Genomic DNA, 18,177 nt, shown 5'->3' with positions numbered 1-18,177 from the left:
GCAAGACAAATCAGTCCAGCAAGCAATCTTGCCACTGGCCCTTGTCGCAGTAATGTGTGCGATCTAAGGTTGAGACCGGTGCCGATACCCTACACGCATTTTGCGATTGAATGCTTTAACTTAGTAGCATGAACCGGAAATGCGCTCCGACCACAAATTCGCAGTTATTTATGCGTGCCGACGTTGCGATGGCAAAGGTGAGTATGAGCACAAGAGCTGCATAGGAGTTCCGTACATTATAGGAAGAGATATAATAGATAACCAGGAAAGAAGTAATTGTACCACCATAACTGGTGAAACTAGTATCCTCGGAGTCACTTTCATACCATAGAGATTCACAATGTATCCAATCCTCCGGTACCGATCGTTACAGCACGAAACTTTAAATGATGAGCCACTGCCTTGGCACGCACTGCTGAACTGTGCACAATTTGGTTTACCGTTCATTTTTCGAGTCTTTCTATTAGCTGGCAAGGGTAGCCTCCGACCTGTGTTTCGCCTTCAACGCCAGGTGCCACATGGACTTAATCTCTGAATAGACACTTGTAGCACATCTATTTGACTTGCATTCACCGAGTAAGGTGTTCTCAATTCTTTGCCTGATTCATGCCTTCCAGCTTTAAAGGGAACCAATTGCAGAATTTCGCTAAAGACAATGTGAGACTTTAGAAAGCCATCAAACAGTTTTTATTATGCCAAACAATAACAAGGAGACTCCATCATCAGTGAAAAGCAAAGGAAATCAGACAACAGTGCACTGTGAGCAGGAAAGATGAGTTTGGCATGAAAGATGTTCTTTTTACACTGAAACACTCTTGGAATCTCACGCTTGATGTAAGGAGGTCTTTATAGCTGCCATTCTCTGCAGATGCTCGTAGCCAGCACCCAATATGAACAAGAAATGGTGATTGCTGCGCAGGTCCTGCAGGTCTGGCATTTCAAGTAACCCTTCCAAGGGTGGCAGATACTGAGCCAGGTTCCGACCTTTGTTAGACGACAAAGGTAACAGTACGATGTGAGTAAATATGAGTATAAGGAAGAGGCAGGTGGAAAGAGAGTGGGAAAAAAACAAAACAGAACAATATTGAGACACGCTGATCACAATGACCTGCTGCTGTAGAAGCCCTGCATATCATCGAATAGTAAACTTATAAAACTAACGCTAAACAGCACATTGACAATGGCTGCAGAAGCAAACCACATCGTAAATTCTTGACAATGTTAGGAGCTTGCATTCAGAATTTGCTGGCAACTGTAGGGATGCCCGATTTGTCGCTGGAATGGGGCAGCCATTTTTCAAGCCACTATTCATGTGAAAGACACAAATTATGACGCAAACTCTTAATACTGATACCTAGTTATTAAACTAGGCAATTAAATCATGCATCAAGCTGGACAATTTTACTATATGCTGTAGTCACTGCAAACTGCCTATTAAAGGATTTATTTACTGGCCCCATCCCCATCCTTGGACACGTACCCACGCATAATGCTACGGTTACGGTTTGCAAGGTAGTGACGTGAAACTTACCCTGAGTAACACCAAGGTCTGCGATTCGGAAAAAAAGCCGATCTTTCATGATGCCTTCTACATTGTCAGTATCCAAGTTTTCCCACCTAGAATATAAAAATGGAAGACTGAAAATAGTATTACTAAATGCAAAAGCAAATCATAAATATCCCCACAGTTTTCATGTGTTGCCTAATTAAAACTGGGAGCTGTGGTAGCTGATGCTACCAAATCTGTAATGGATAAGGATGTGAGTGCACTTTTTCATGGACAAATACTGTATGTAATTGAATCTAGGCCAAGAGTTTTCTAAAAACACCAGATATGAAACTCTTAGGTCCGCTTAGATTCATGGATTTTGTCGCTGTATTCATGAAACACGACTAGACATAAATACGAAAAAAAAGTAGTACGCAGGTGGCGCCCTCATAAAAACATTAACAAAAGACGCCACTGTAGCAGTTACTATCCGTAGCCGATGCTGATAAAAGCACAAGTGCCTGTCAGTCAGCTGTGCCTGTATACTTGATGAATATCCCAATGGGCGTTGAAATTCTTTTGAACGTCCTGCGGACTTTTTCGATGTCCACAGTATGCTAGTGGGAATTTGGATGTCCATTGGAATGTACCGACTTGGTCAAGAAAGTACCCTTTTGCAACACACGACACGAGCATTGGCTGCCACTCTGACTTCGTTTTCTCTTCATGTGGTGGTGTGGGCACATTCCGTGCCAGTGCAAGCTCTTCACACGCGGTTTTTCACCGACATCATGGCAGCAAGCAGACGGTGTCATTATAGTGCCGCCTTCAAGTGAAAAGTCGTGCTCACTGCAAAGCAAATTTCAACCCTTCAAGCCAGTTGAGGCTTCGGCATGGACGAAAAGAATGTTCGACGTTAGAGGGGGCAGCGTGATGTACTTTTCGCTGCAACGAGGAGGGCCTTCACAGGCCCAATGAAAGGCCGCCATCCCAAAATGGAATCAGCACTGGCAGAGTTCGTGAAATCGCGGAAGCCAGCAGCATTTCCAGTGACCGCAGAAGTGCTAGAGGCCAAAGCAAGAGAGCTGGCAAGACAGTGAGGCATTCCACGCGATCACTGAAAAGTGCGAACTACGTACAGGCCGCATCAAGCGCGCATCGCTAGGAGATAGCTAGCCGGATCACTGCAGCCTGGGATGACGTTTGGAAAGCTTGGTTGCACACTTGTTCTGAAAGTACAGCCGGAAATGCACCTGATGGCACAGAAGATTGTGCACTGTACAAAGAGGACAGTGATAAGTCGATTAGCGATGATGAGGATGAGTGAGTAGGAGCAGGTTCGAGGAAATAAATTCCGTTTGAGTGCTGTCCCTAGTGTCGCTTGGCCAGAGGTTGCCTGCACTTTCAATGCCCCGTTTCACTTCCTTTTCTGGGTCGACATGCTCTTTCTGGGCAGTGTTGCAGTGGCTGAGATGCTCTTCAGTCTCCACGCTTAACTGGAAGCACGAGTTTTTCAGTTACAGGGGCGAGTTTACGGCGCCTCCTCATTCGCTAAAACCTAGTGGCACGGCCACAGTTGTTCATTGTATCTGAGACGTGTTGCCATTCCCTCAATTCATATTTTAACAGCAGCACAGCACCAGTTCATAATAAGTGAATGTTCGTTAAATCTGTGGCCATTATAAGTAGGCTCGACTGTATACTACACAAGAATAATCAGATAGCAAAAAAGAAACTACCATGCCAACCCCTAAAAGCTAATAAAAATTAATTCGATATTTGCACAAGCCTGAAAACTTGTTCTGATTTGTTCTTTGCACACTAATACATATCACACTTGTTACAAAATCATGATCTATAATAGCATGAATGTTTGCACAGGTCAGGTGAGACTTGCTACAAAGCTGGAAGAAAGGCACAGAATAAACTATACAGAAAGTGTGAAATAAATAGAAGTGCCCGCAATATTTTATGACATTGAACCAGTAAGTCCCCTCCATCATACCCAAGGAATGCCTTTGCTCTGCTTACTTGTTTCTAAGGATGGCTGCACACCAGATACGCATGCGCAGCTCCTGGGCTCTCGTCGGGTCCTCGATGAAGTCCAGTATCTCAAGGGCCTTGGTAAAGTCGTACTCATTCGCATTCAGATTGGCCGTGCTGATGTACATCTGAGTGTGCAGAAATTGTCAGTGCGCATCACAAACAGCAACAACAGGTGTGGTCAAGCACCACTTTTACCACAAAACAAATTGTAACCCTTCTCTATATGGCAGCTCTGAAGTAGCTATGTTGCCCCAGAGCAATGGAGGTTTTTTTTTCCAGTTTTACGGGCTTTAACGTCCCAAAGCAACTTGGGCTATGAAGGACGCCGCAGTGGAGGGCTCCAGATAATTTCGACCACCTGGGGTTCTTTAATGGGCACTGACATTGCACAGTATACAGGCCTTTAGCATTTCGCCACCGTCGAAATGCAACTGCCGCCGCAGGGACTGAACCCGCATCTTAGGACTATGGAGGATCAACTAGGCTAGCGACCACTGGTCACAAAGCCCTTTTGAACAAAAAAACTGATGAGCTGTTCATTCAGACTCAGCCGATGGAATGAGAAGGAACAACTTTACTTAAAAGGGCCTGCACCTCACTGAAAGCTCTGTACACTAGACATGTTTGGCCAGGTGGTTGAGCAGCCTGCTGAGCGGCCTCCCATGAGGAGGGGGATGGTTTGGGTATGGGGGGAACTGCCATGGGCTGGGGGCATTCCCACAGGTAGTGTATAAGGGTGGCCTTGGCCGTCCCACTTGTTGAGCAGTGTGGGAGGGTCGAGGTAGGGTGATAGCTATGAAGGAGGTAAGTGACACATAGCAGTTTGTCTGCAGTTGCCGCCAGACGGCACTGTACCTTGAATCTGGTGTACTGTGAGGTGAAGGGAGGGTGAAGTGGCTATTTTTGTAATGAGTGGTGATTTGGTGATATGTGAGTAGATCCCGCAAGGTTTCCTGCTTGGGTTTGGGTGTACGATGTTCCGGGGCCCAGAGAAATATAGTAAAACCTCATTACAAGAGAGACTCAAGGGACTCAAGAAAGATGTCTCTTGTAACCAAAAATTCTAAAAACACTGCAGAGTCGACTAGAGGAGTTTATTTCACATCAGGATATAAGTGCGTTTAAACACATTCACACACATTAACAAGAAAATGTTAAAGTGACTTCACATGACTTCACTTAAGCATGACTTTTACACATCTGAGTTTGCATCTAATGCGAAACTGTGCAATCTACCACCATACAAATTACCGCCGTACAAAGCTACCGGCACCGTGGAAGCTGGTACTGAAATCCAACCAATGCCAAGGGAATGAAAAGTGCAGCGCATATTAGTTGGTACGACGTCGGTCGCATTGTGCGAACATATCTGGGTTGTGTCTCTTTTAAATAGCGAAGAATTTACTCTAGGAACCTAAAAAAGTTGCCCTTAGTAACCGAGTGCCTTTTGTAACCGTGTCTCTTCTATGCAATGTTGTTAACATGGCAAACAGGAAAACCACCCAAATCACATACCAATTAAGGCAGAAACTTGGGCTAGTTGGAAAGCATGTGAAATCATTTTGCTAGCGCTTAGTGAACACAGGAGACAACACAGTGAACACACGAGTCCTGTCTATTTGTGTTCTTTGTCTCATGTTTTCACTAAGTGCTAGCAAAACGATTTCAAACACATACTAATGTCTCTTATAACTGAGTGTCTCTTGTAACAAGATTTTACTGTAACTGGGAATTGGCAAGATGCAAACCTCCACGGAATCACAAAACAAAAACATTATGTAGAAACAGCGAACAATGTAGAGTTACTCACTTCTATTAACTCTTCTGGGCCAAGCACTTTCATGCCTCTCGGCTCCAAGCAGTATGCCTGCACATATTGTAAATGCACCCTGAACGATGTCACAAGCTACAAAGCAGACAAAGCCTTCAGTTAACATTGCAAGCCTTACTTTATATGTATCACTTCACAAGGGTAGAAATGGAAATGGAAAGAGCCAGATATAGGACAATGAACTGAGAAAACAACTAAAAAATTATAATACTAGGTAGTTCAGGACTTCATGAACATGAATATGACCAGGCCTTACTTCTTTCACTGCAAATGGAAGCGACTCTTGATACGTGATCAATGCTTCTTCTCTGTTGATATCTGTGGAAAAAAAAAGAAAAAAAAATTAACTGCAACTGATTACACTTTGCAGCCAATGTGCCTAAGTGGATACCTATGTATAATGAGGCAAAGCAATTTGATTGTTAAAAAGTTTAGAACAAAAAACAACCTCATCACAGCTGTATTCATTCTAGATAAAACTATATATACTATATAAGAAGCAACTATGAGACAGAAAGAGAAAGGGAAAGAAAAATTATAGGGGACACTTGAGCTCCGCCGTAGGGATATGAAGCGAGAGTGTTAATGAGCTAGTGCGCATATATGCGTAACTGGTCATCCTCAACTTTACATTCATATGTCTCTGGGAGTCCTCATGCCACTCCTTGAGCAATGGAGCAGCAGCTAAGGGATGTGCCACCGCCCTACAATGGCAGGTGCTACCACTGGTGGGTCTTGTGCGACCCAGGTTGCTCTCGCGATCAACCATTAATATAACTGCCACCTGTCAGGGTGGTTAGTTTGCTCACAATCCGGTGGGTACATTGTGATGACACCACAAGGTCATGTGACCTAGGCTGCCCACCTAGGTTTCTCCTCTTGGGGTGGCTGCCTGGGCCACCCTATGCCACCCTCTTTATTGCTCATAACGCCGGTGCCGGATTTGCTGTGCAGTGGGAACTTTAACGCTATCGTGTTAAAACTACCAAGGGCACTTAAAGGTGCAATAAAAAGGAATCTGACATCGTCTTTTTAACGTGGTAAACTCTCCGAGCATTCTTCAAATTATTGTCCTATGCAGCCCATTTTCCTATTAAATCAAATTAAACATCCCAAATCCCGTTGTTTTTCAACTCTCCTCCAAAAAGGGGAGGAGTCAGCCAAAGCATGGTGTTCCTTTTGAGCCAGTCACGTGACAACTTCTCTTTCAGTTTTGTTTCCCAGGTTTCTAAGAATATATAGTTTCGGTCACAGACAACATAGCCGCTAATTAGGTCCACGGAAATAAAAATACACGTGGACTCTGCTTTCACCGATTGCTATGTATCACTCCACCTATGGCAGAGCGGCAAGCTGCCACATAGCTGGCTAAAGGGCACTCCACGCGTTGGCTGACTCCTCCTCTTTTCGGAACAGAGTTGAAAAAAAAAAAAGAAGGCAGGAGCCAGGGCGTTTAATTTGATTAATAGAGAAATCAGCCACACAGGACAATACTTTGAAGTTTCAAAGAATGCTTGGAGCATGCAGATCGAGTTCCCGCGATTAACAGATGAGCTCAGAATCCTCTTTAGTGCACCTGTAAGCCTGCTTATGTACTATGTATGCAAAAGCACTGTAGAGTGAGAGGTATTAGGCATTTCCGCCCCCAATCTTGAGCTTCCCAAATCACCTTGGGGTTTGAAGGTCCTCCTCAGCAGCATTGCAGTGCAGGATGTTTTATAGTGTTCTGGTTCAGCCTGCGACACTACTCTCTGATGCTTGAGCATTTGACAGCTTTCTAAGCATACACTGAAGCAGCCGGACGCGCAGGAGCACGCTGAGCAAGCCACCGCCATCGGCGCTCCTCTCGAGGGCACACACGTCTTGGTGCTCTGCCAAGTTCGCCAACTGCCCTACCCCCACAGGAGCTTTCGTCAAAGGATGAAAACACTTGTGATGTATTGGCGTGCAACAACTGGCCGCACTGCCAAGGTAAACACTGTGGATGGTGCAAAACTGAGGAACATGGTAAGATAACGCTTTATTTTAAAATAAACTCTCAACGATAAAAGTGGTGGGGGGGGGGGGGGGTTTCTTATGTGAGTAAATATGATATCATCACCATGATCATCATTAGAAGTAGCGCTGGATCTACTACTGTAGCTGGAAGCGGAAGTTCGACAGGCACTCTGTGCAAGAGAAGGTGTGCCAATGGCGAGGAAAATCTTTGGCTCCACTAGGGGGCACTGTCATCAGAATAGGAGCCACCGTATGAATGGCCGTGAATGAATTCACAGCATTGGTTTGTCTTCATTCATATTGTAGCTTGCAAAGGCGGTACAAGTGCTGCTTTACATTGGTTACTCGGATCATTGCTCGTTTTTTTCAGTAGCCTGAAGTGGTGTGCAATGCAGCAAACTCCTCAAATAGACGATCTTGTTGGAAGAATGAGCACTTTGTGGCTGGCTATCAAACCGGGTACAAACCTCATGTGATAAAGGACTCACCTTTTTTCGCCAACTGCAGTGCAAAGGCGGACAGTGGACATGTAATGTCTGACATGCCGACAATGAGCTTTTAAGCAACGGCATGGTTTCTGAACAATCTTTGCCGCGCACCAATGAAAAAGCTCCTCGATTTCACACTGCATTGTTCTATCGGTTTCTTGAGAAGGTTAAAATCTGATCAAGTCAATTCAAAGGAAGTGTAAATCATTTTTGTGAATATATTGCTGCATACCTCTTTGTAATGTTTCTTTTTTCATATGTTCCTTGTACTAATGACCAGAAAGTGATCAGATTCGTCTGGAATGATTGCAGACACGGGCAACTGTCTCTATAGAGTGTTCGAGGTTGTCGCAGGTATGACAGATGCCTTATCTGAAAGGTTTCTTGTTACGTTTTAAATTCAGTGCTGCCGAGAGCAATGGCCAGCCTAATTTTCAATGACCACCCAGCATATATTTGCTACTGTTGCAGTGGCTGAGTTCAGTTCAGTTCGGTGTACAGGTTCTCTCGGTAAAGTTTCCTTTGAAAGCCTAAATATGCTTTCTGCCTGACTTCTGGCACCACCATGCACAATATTTAAGCTACTTATAGTACATTTGTAGTACATTATAGTACTACTTATAGTACTACTTTTGCGAATAAATAAGCAAAAGACAAAGCAACTGTCAGGGACATTTAAAGCTCGAATGGTGCCAACAGAGCTAAGCTTACACTCAGTATTTGTTTTTTTAAGTCTGGGCTACAAAAAAGCTGAACTTGCATGCACTTGCAATTTCACCTTGTATGCACTTAATTTACGGTTAGTAATCAAACCTCTGCAGATTGAAAACCAAACCCAAGCAGCAGTGGCTGATGGCCTATCATTGGACACGTCTTGGAATCCTCTCGATGGCCATCATACTTGGCCAGCAGCCTGCTTCCTTGATAGGAACTAGCTTGGACACCATGCTGAATGCAACCAAATAGGACGATCATTGGTCAGATGGCTTGGTAACTCTTTGGCCACCATGTACGATCACACGTTTCATACCCTGAATACGTAATACACTCTGGCTAAATATAAAAGTGTGCTGTGAGGGATTGCCTGCCATGCGTCGTTTTTATTTTGTCGCCCCTTTCGCGCACGTTCTTCTGGTGCCTGCTTTGATTTGATCAGACAGCCACGTTACACGAGGCCTGTGAAGAACGCCGATGAAAGAAATAGTTCTATAAAAAAATTCACACCTAATTTTGTTGAAATAACCTGTATCTGTGCAAAAATTGCGAGTAAATAAAACATTCACATATTTCCCACGGATAACTGTAATTTTTGCATGTAAAGTTGGTCTAAAAAAAGTTTGTTGTCAGCATGATTTTGTATCCATCTGCCGTGTGCGCCCCACGTGTTGCTTCTGTCACTGCGGTATGTTGCAGTGGTTGCAGTGCTGCAGTCTTTAGTCGCTTCATTGAATTGCGGTCGTCCCTGCGATAATCTGCAAATTTCAATGTTTTGGGACAGTACTGAGCGATTGAAATACTTCAACTGCTCACGATCGCTGTGCCTCCGATGACGCCTTTCGCGGTGGATTTGTTGGCCATGTGACCAACTCGTCTGTGGTTGAGAAAGGTAAGCCTAAATTTTACTTAGTGCAAGCACACCATGTGCCAATGCTACTTATTTTAAGCTTGGGGACAGTCAGTTGGAAGCTGCACCCAGCTTATTTTCCATTCTCCTGGGCTGTCGGAATTTGCAATTGCCACTGTGCAGTTGGCGGGAATGGATTAATCCATTCAAAATTGTTGTTGTTGCGAAGTTGCAAGCGCTCATGAAGAAAAAAGAAGTGGTTGCGGCGCAATCACTATAGGTCTAGCGCTTGCAGGTCGGTGGTCGTACAGTAAGTTACGGGTAATGTTGTCTTGCATTATGTATATATATAAAAAAAACAGCCCTAGGAAAAAAATTATGTGTGCCGAATCATAATGTGAAAAATGTCTTCGGATTATCGCAGCGCTCACGAGCTACTGAAGGAACTATTAATATTAGCGTGTGTGCCAGTGGACAAATTGAAAGTTGGGCCTGCAAGTTGGTTTTCTGGACCTCGCATTTAAACTCCGCATTTTGAACACGTGCTTTTCGGACTTACATGCGCATGTGCCGAATGATGGCTCTATACCACCTTGATTCATGCTTCCTGCAAGTGCATGCAATATAGTAACGCGCCAACACTTTTCCCTGTCCAATTACATTTCATATGTATGGGTCGGATTTAATCGAGAGCAAACATCGCTCACAAGGTAATGCGTTATGGCTTGCGTTCTTTCAGATGGAATTAAACATCTGTTATTGTACCCTTGTGCTCTTGCCTTTATGATGCAAGTAAAAACAGATGTGCGCCAATGAGCTATGTTATTAAAAATGAGTAAACATAAGAATAAAGTCCTCATTTACAGTTCTTGTGTTACACCCGTGCCACACATTCAACTGTGATGCCATTGAGTGCTTATTGCCTAAAGTTTTAGAGCCATTAGCGCAGTTCCAAATGCATAAGTTTAATCGTAATAGCCTTACTGCCATTTACAACCTACTGAGTTCGCCCGAGCAGTGCATGCTCTCGTCCCCATACACATGCAAAAAAAGCATGCGACTTTGTTAGTAACAACTTTCTAGCCAGTAGCAAACGGTTAATTCTTAACTTTCAGTCAGATGCGGGATCTCTACTGCATTTCTGATGAGAAGGGCGCCATTTTTACCAGCACTTCTGACAGATGCTTTCTGCTTGTATGCTGACACGCGAGTTTATGGCTAGTTTTTGGCTTTGTCAAGCAAGAGTAGCGGTATTTTCTGAAAAAAAATTTTTATATTGCATTTGAACAACTTTCCCGAGATAACCCATTAGTAGTTCTTATATTTGGGTAAAAGTTTTGACTGCCTTGCAAGTGTTATCATCATCATGACTTTTGTAAAATTATTTGAAATGTGGACGTGCAGCACCAACTTTGAAAATAATGGCATTAGCAAACTTCAGGCCCTAAGCATTTACTGCTGTTTCTTCTGCACGAATGGCATGGATATTAAAATAGGGCTAGCGATGCAGCAAAACAGAAAAAACCGATAGTACATTATTGTGGGTTGCAGAAATATAAAAGTGAGCTTCTCTGTGAGGCAAAAACAACTCACTGTGGTGATGTGGCTCTTCCTGCGGCTAGAATTTTGGTGCAGTGCTGGAGGTTTCCATTGTAAGACTCATGCGCATGCACTCACCACGACACAGGGACAGTCTGTCTCCCCTTTCCTGCCTAGGCTTGGCTGCAAAGCCACAGAATGCTTGGCATGCCTTTGCGTCATCCCCCGTTGAGGAGCACTGGCTTGAGTGAACTGTGCTTAATACCTTAAACGCAATGGCAGCACAATGCAGGAATGTGAAGGGGACTCGTGGCGCTTCTCAGACTGTAGAATTATCTAGCGATGTACCTAATTTCTTGCCTAAAAACCATCTGGTGCCCATGATGAAGGAGTATAATGGTGTAAGAAAGCTGGCTTCCAGATTTCTGCAACTCTTGTCTGTCTTGTCTGTCTTGCTGTACTGTTTTAACGCTAGAAGGATGTCGACACTGACCTGTCCATGTCTTGGTCAGAACCATGGTATGTTGCACAGTAGCTGAAGTGCAGAGTGTGAACTGTTGCTTCTGTTTGTGTCATAATTGATTGTGACACTTTTCTTTGTTTCCAGAATGAGTCTCGAAAACTCGGAGCCAGCTGTTGAAAGGTGAATTTCGAGGTCCAGTAGTCGTGCATAGGAGCTAGCTAGTTGCATGTGGCTAGTATACAGAAACATCAGGTGTCCTGATGCACAACTCTCACAGAAAAGGCAAAGGAGGGAAACAAATGCAGAGGCTGAAGCAAGCATAGCTCGTATTGATAAGTTTGCTGACAACAATCCTGCTAGTAAATATGTCATGTACAGCAGGAAGAGCACACAGAAGAAACTGAAATTCTAGCACCAGAAGGTGTGTCCAATGAACCGCAGAACTTTCAGGATGAGGAACATAGTCCAGGTATGTTTGCGTCTAGTGATGACCAGGTAGCTGTCAACATTGACAGTCAACCTGAAGAGGTAGCTATCGACATTGACAGTTACCTGAAGATATTGTCTTCACTGAGGAGGTGGGCTGTAGAGAACAACACAACTCATGCAAGCATCGACAACTTGCTCCAAATCCTAAAATGTAAACTGCCACAGCTACCAAGCTCTGCACGGGCGCTTCTTGCCATGCCGTCCGTTGTAGACATTGATTGTTTAAGCAATGGGCAGTACTTCCATTTAGGCATGAAAAGGAGCATGTCCTCTCTTCTCGACAGAATGCAGCCACTACAAAGTGTTACTTGCCAGATCAGCTTTTATGTTGATGTCCTTCCACTGTTCAAAAGCAGTGGAAAGGAATTTTGGTGCATTCTCGTGGAGTTGCATCATCCTCCACACTGCAGGGATGACAGTGTTTGTTTGGCTGGAGCATTTTGTAGAGCCAGTAAGCCTTTGCTGAATGAATTTGTCCAGCCGTTCTTGTTATTTTGCAGCCTTCTGAGGCCTTTGCAGCCATCAGTTGCTTACGCTTTGCCCCCGAAAAATCTGAAGTATTTGAGTACATGGAACAAGCTACAAGTCACCCGGATCAACTGACCTCTACATTCCTAGAATTATGGATACAAAGCAATCTCTGGGCATCGCAAACCATTCAAACTTTGAAGAAAACCACTGGCTACTAGTCAGATGTCAAGGATGACCAAGTGCATCACCAGACACTGCCTAGGCATGAGAGGAAGTCACCTTTCGGCTGGTCCAAGCTCTAGTGATTAAAACAGAGCGACCTATGGCCACCCCTTATTTCGCTCTAAACAGGAGAGAAGAATCCCAAATGAACATCATCATCATCAGAGGGGCATAAAAGCCGGCCCTGGGCCTTCCCATCAACACCTCAAATGAGTGTTTAGCAGCTGTAAGACTTCAAAACACTTTCAGAGAGCTGTTGGAAGCTGTCCTGGCCTCACAAAAAGCCAGGCTGCAAACCACAACAGCGAGCAGAGTCATCCTCCATAGGACAGGTAATGCGGAGGCTTTATATGCCCTTGAATCAGAGAGATCCCTCCTTCAACGGCCCAGAAGTCGCATAAAAGTGAACCCGCTACTGAAACACATGCACCACGAACTGCACGCTGGAAGATGGCGAGCCTGAGTCCCGCGGCAAAGGACTCAACAACAAAACGATCCACATGCCATACATGTGGACGTGGCGGCGTACCCGGAGAGGGGCGCATACACCGTGGCAGCTGTCACCGATCAACTTTCTTTTACCTTGGCAGCCTTGGTGAAGGCAGAGACCCTCACTGCAGCTGAGACCACAGACTGAGCTCTGGTCATCAAACATCAAAACGAACTAGACAAGACTACGCACAACATCAGAGATTCACAACAGGCTTTTCGTAACTTCAAAGCAGGTAGAATCCCCACATAAGGCGGCTACCATACTAAGCCCCACTCTTGCACTAAACACTAAATTACATGCACCTCAAGGCCATGCAGAACTGGGGAAGAGGTCAATGCTCTAGCTACACCTCTAATTAACCAAGCGGATCATCCCACCCAACCCCCTATCACACCTCTCCTTCGACTGCAGTGAACACCTTGAGACTCAGCGCTTCAACTGTACAGTCTACCCCCCCCCCCCCCCCTCCCCACAAAAAGCTGAGCATGGCATATGCCACAGCATGGAGACAAATTCGAACAAATTCATTCCCAAACCTCTATAAATACAGAAGAATGCATCTAACACAATACCTGCACACCTGCCCCTAGTGTAGCACCCGCCCCACTCTCTTCAACATCTCGTGGGGGTGCGAGAGCAAACCCAAAAACCTAAAGACACCACACACATCATTTGAGCAGTGGGAGGCACAGGTGACCAGCGAAACCCTAGAGGGCCAGCAGGACCTCATCCAGCAGATTTGCCAGGCAGCCAAGGCCAATGGAGTCCTCGAATGAGGAAACCACCTACCAAGCTCACTAGAAGCCCTGCCATACAGTGCTAATAAAGTTTCTTCTCTCTCCCTGCAATAGCATGAAAAAAACCGGCAATTTAGAAAAAGTTTGAAAATTTCAGTTCTTAAAGTTTCCCGAAATTCTGCAGATTCCCTAATGTTCTGTGAAAAAGGAAAAATTCTACAAGCAAAAAAACACTGATTCGCTCTGAAATTTGTGACTGTCCATTGTCAGTTTTCCACAGTGCATGCCCGGCCCACATAAGTTATGAAACTCCAAATCGAAACCCTACTAGAACCCTGTGGCAAGTTTCGTGCAGTCAACTGGCCCCACCTGCAAGCCTGCCAACCAGATGTTGGTGGTGGCACCCTGCAACTTTTCTTTCTCCACCACATCTGTCTTGGAACAACTTGGACAGCACCTTTGAATGCTGCAAGTGAAGTGAAAATCTGCAAACCTCCAAATTTTCCATTTATACCAATTCTCCTTCATAATTTCATCTAGAATATCTGCCACTTGCATTTGTTCTCCACTCCTTGCTGCTCTCTCCCAGACTACTGAACACACCTATCCCTATAGTAAGGTACAATTCAAGAAGGCAGCAGTAAATACTGTTCCAGCCAACGGTGTCGACCAATTGTCATAACTATAGTTAATCCTATTTCATGGAGGCACTTGCTAGCATACCTAGGCACTATGAGAAGTGGCTCAATCACACTCATGGCCACGGTCACTTGCACTTAAATCCACTCACTTGCACTCATACTCTCAAACACTATATCACACTCGCACTCACAACCACTCACTCACACTCACAACCACTCACTCGCACTCGCAACCATTGCCACACTCGCGTCTCACGTCTGCTCACAGTCACTAGTCACAACCATTCACTCACATTCCCGTTCCCTCATGATTTCCTTATTTGCTGACAATGGAGGGGATGAGAGATTTACTGACACGGCCGACTGCACTCATGGCTTCCCTGGCACAACCTTAGCAGCCGCGTGGGGCTCTGTTGGGCTCTTTAGCCAATTTCCACAGTTCCGATTCTCTAAGAAAGTGGCAACTTCTCACGCATCTTCCATGTCCTGAACGAAAGTTACGCACGTATGCTCCTGTACTTGCTGCCGAGACGATGAGCGCTTGTTTAGCTCCAGACAAGATGCTTAGACATGTTTTTCAATGGTCAGTATCTAAATAACAATAATGGTTTTGCTTGACAGTGGTCTTGGACGGTGTCTAAGTACCAATACTGGATTTGCCTTTACAATTACGTGTCCGTGAGTTTGCATGAACATATTGGAGGAAAGTGGCGACAATGTATACTTTTCGCGGCGTGGGAAATGGAGAGTGTTTTTGAAAAGATCAAGTAAGGTCTTCACCAAAACGGAAATGACTGGAATGGGCGCCAAGTACAGATTTGCCCTGCATAAAAAGGAACCAAAGGGGAGTAGCCATTATCAATCCCTTTAGAACAGCCTCCTGGGCTTACTTTGGGGCATAGTTAAGAGCAGGACAGGGCTGGCTTCGTCTAGCCAGAGCAGGTATGTATGACAGATCTGTGGACACACCTGCTGTGCAGTACGTTGTCCACCGCCGCGGTGGCTTATTGGTTATGGCGCTCGGCTGCTGACCCGAAGGGCGCGAATTCGATCCCGGCCAGGGTGGTCAAATTTCGATGGAGGTGAAATTATAGAGGCCCGTAAACTGTGCGATGTCAGTACACATTACAGAACCCCAAGTGGTCAAAATTTTCGGAGCCCTTCACTACGACGTACCTCATAGCCTGAGTTGCTTTGGGACGTTAAAGCCCCGTAAACCAGACTAAAGGTTGTCTGCACTGCACATAATCCCTGTCTGTACGAGGGTTTAGAAACCAACACGGTATTTTTGCTTGAGGCTGGTATGTGGGGAGACCACATGCGAATCTGAGTGGGAATAAGGGGTGCTGACACTGCACCTAATTACTGTCCAGTAGTCTGCCATATGGTTGGTCGATGAGACATAATTTGTGGAATAATGCGTATTGAGCTAACTTGTGAGCCATTTTGCGGTGCATACCCTTCTGAAATGGTGGCGCGTTACTGGGAAATACAGAAGTTCTTAGAGAAAATCGCAGTATCCGGTCCAAAGGACTCCTCATGCTGTCCAGATATCAGTATGGGTAGAATTGCTGAAATCAGTGTGTGCAATCAGAAGTTATTCTACCAACAGTATATTGAAAACACAAAGATAGAAAAACTGCATTTCACAAGCTCATTTCAGTCACCCAGATCCAAAGATTGGGCTCTACAAATCAGAACCCCGCCTTGCACACATGCAACAGGAGCTTGTATACAGTTGTTGACTAGACAGGGCAGCTCTCAGCAGCCCAAACTGCTGGCAGCGTACTATTTCCATGTACATGATGCTGACGGGAGCCTTTTCATAACCCTAAAAAAACGGTTTTTAGCACTCTGGGAAGATGGGGGACTTAAACCTCAACTCTTTCCTGTTCCACGAGTACACAGTCCAGTGTCAAACATGCAGACGCCCTTCAGCCTGTTTATGAAAAGCTTCCCCCCCCCCACACACACACACATGCACGCACGCACACACGCGCACACTCTCTCCGCCTTCAGTCTCCTGCTTTCTTCTCATCACAGTTTAGGCTATGATGTCCGTAGGACAGTTTTTTCTTCACTGCCTTCTCGGTATCAGCAGTTTCAACCACGCAGCACTGGCTTGCATGATACTTTAAGGTGAAACGAGAACTGTTGCCCATAGCTTGATTCTTATTAGCTTTCAGTCACTTGTACTGCTTTTATTTTGTAGTTTTTTCTTGAGCGAAAAGGTAACAATACCCAGAGAAATATTTTAGATCCCTTTCCCTAGTATAAAAAAATTTTACGACCAAACTGTACGTCGAACCAATCAAAAAGGTGCGACAAAATTGGTTGCTACCTCATATCCACTGCCAAAAAATGCCGATACATTCGTCATCATCGGCACGAAATGACCATTTCTAGAGTAGATGAAAACATTAAATATTACCACTTCGGCTACTTGCTTGGAGTCAGGGGATCACCATGTCTGATGATGTGCATAGAAAAAAATAAAAACCACATGCTTGATTTGCGACGCAATGCTTCTTCAAGTAAATGATAGAAACAAGAATCTATGGCATTACTGAAAAGCGCGCTAGGTTTTCACATTGCTTCCAGGCTTAAGCCGAGCTTGTACAGTTCAAGAGCCAGGCCAAGTGGGTCGGGTTTTTCTCGTGGGTCTGATCCAATAAAAGAATTATAGCCAGAGCAGAGCTCTACAATGCACACACCCGAGCACAAAAAAAGCCTAAGCGTCCATTCCAGTACTTGAGATCCCACCTTATGCTAGTTATTGCCGAGAAGCGGACAATTGTTTCAGCAGCAAACATCGGAACTCTGCGTATATGAGCTCGAGCCATGCAAGAGGCGTGACGAGAGATATCTACCTTTCTAGCAGTGGCAATTAAAAATTTAATCAAAGGATCTGACAACTCATAACGGCTCACTGCTCCAGCGAAGCGCCTGAGCGCATGCCAACGGTGAACTAGTAAGGCGAACAGCAACTAAAGATTGCCTTTCCCGGGCCAGCTGAATCCTCTGCTTCAATTGTCCAAAGACACCAGCATGATGCTTAATACTCCCTCGAGCACCCTCGGTAGTGAATATTTGCTTCCCTCAGCTGCCAGCAACATGAAAGTAGCTAAGCGGAGACCATCGTCGCGAAACATATGCAACAAACTTCACTGTCGCGTCCACTCATAGCCAATCACATGCACTCACATTCACTCATATCTACTCACACCAACTCCAACCCACTCATCACTCATGCCCACTCACAATGACATGGACTCACTCACGCTCACACTCATCTTCACTCACACTTATGATCACCTGCACCCATGCTCAGAAAACTCCAAGACTTTCAATTTAAAGCCAGCCATGTAGCTATTAAGGTGCTTGCCCATCGTAGTAAAATTCCAATGCTTGGCAGCAGTTCATGACAAGAACAAACAGCACACGAAAGCCAAAACCGCACGTGTATGGTTGACAGCCAGAAAAAGCTGGAGCTGATGCCAATATGGATAGGTATGGTCATGGGAGAGCAAAAAAGTCAACAAGAACGGCAACAACACAAGGCCTTGTGCCCCATCCATAGGCAGCGCCTGGAAGCCCCCCGTGTGCTCTGCATGCATTTTGACAGCTATTCCTGCATGGGTCCTGGAAAGATTGGGTGCGGCCCTTCAAGGATCTTTTTTTTTTCTAAATAATTCCTTTGCAAAAA

The 18,177-nt window shown here is 45.0% G+C and overlaps 1 protein-coding gene across 3 annotated transcripts in view; it reads right to left on the bottom strand.

Annotated features, from left to right (window-relative positions):
• Nucleotides 1–667: 667 nt before the first annotated feature.
• Nucleotides 668–18,177, bottom strand: part of LOC144115270 (nuclear pore complex protein Nup133-like) — a 144,638-nt gene continuing 127,128 nt past the window's right edge. For all 3 annotated transcript variants that reach the window (XM_077649577.1, XM_077649578.1, XM_077649579.1), the window contains 5 exons: nt 5,623–5,684; nt 5,346–5,402; nt 3,521–3,660; nt 1,532–1,617; nt 668–984 (listed from right to left, as the gene is read on the bottom strand). In XM_077649577.1, coding sequence (XP_077505703.1) covers nt 824–984; nt 1,532–1,617; nt 3,521–3,660; nt 5,346–5,402; nt 5,623–5,684 — 506 coding nt within the window. In that variant the 3' untranslated portion in view covers nt 668–823. The remainder of the gene's footprint in view (nt 985–1,531; nt 1,618–3,520; nt 3,661–5,345; nt 5,403–5,622; nt 5,685–18,177) is intronic.

Source organism: Amblyomma americanum, chromosome 1, assembly GCF_052857255.1.
Source record: "Amblyomma americanum isolate KBUSLIRL-KWMA chromosome 1, ASM5285725v1, whole genome shotgun sequence".
NCBI classification, from domain to species: domain Eukaryota; kingdom Metazoa; phylum Arthropoda; class Arachnida; order Ixodida; family Ixodidae; genus Amblyomma; species Amblyomma americanum.
The sequence above is the reverse complement of the archived record's forward strand: the minus strand, read 5'-3'. Positions and strand labels throughout refer to the sequence as shown.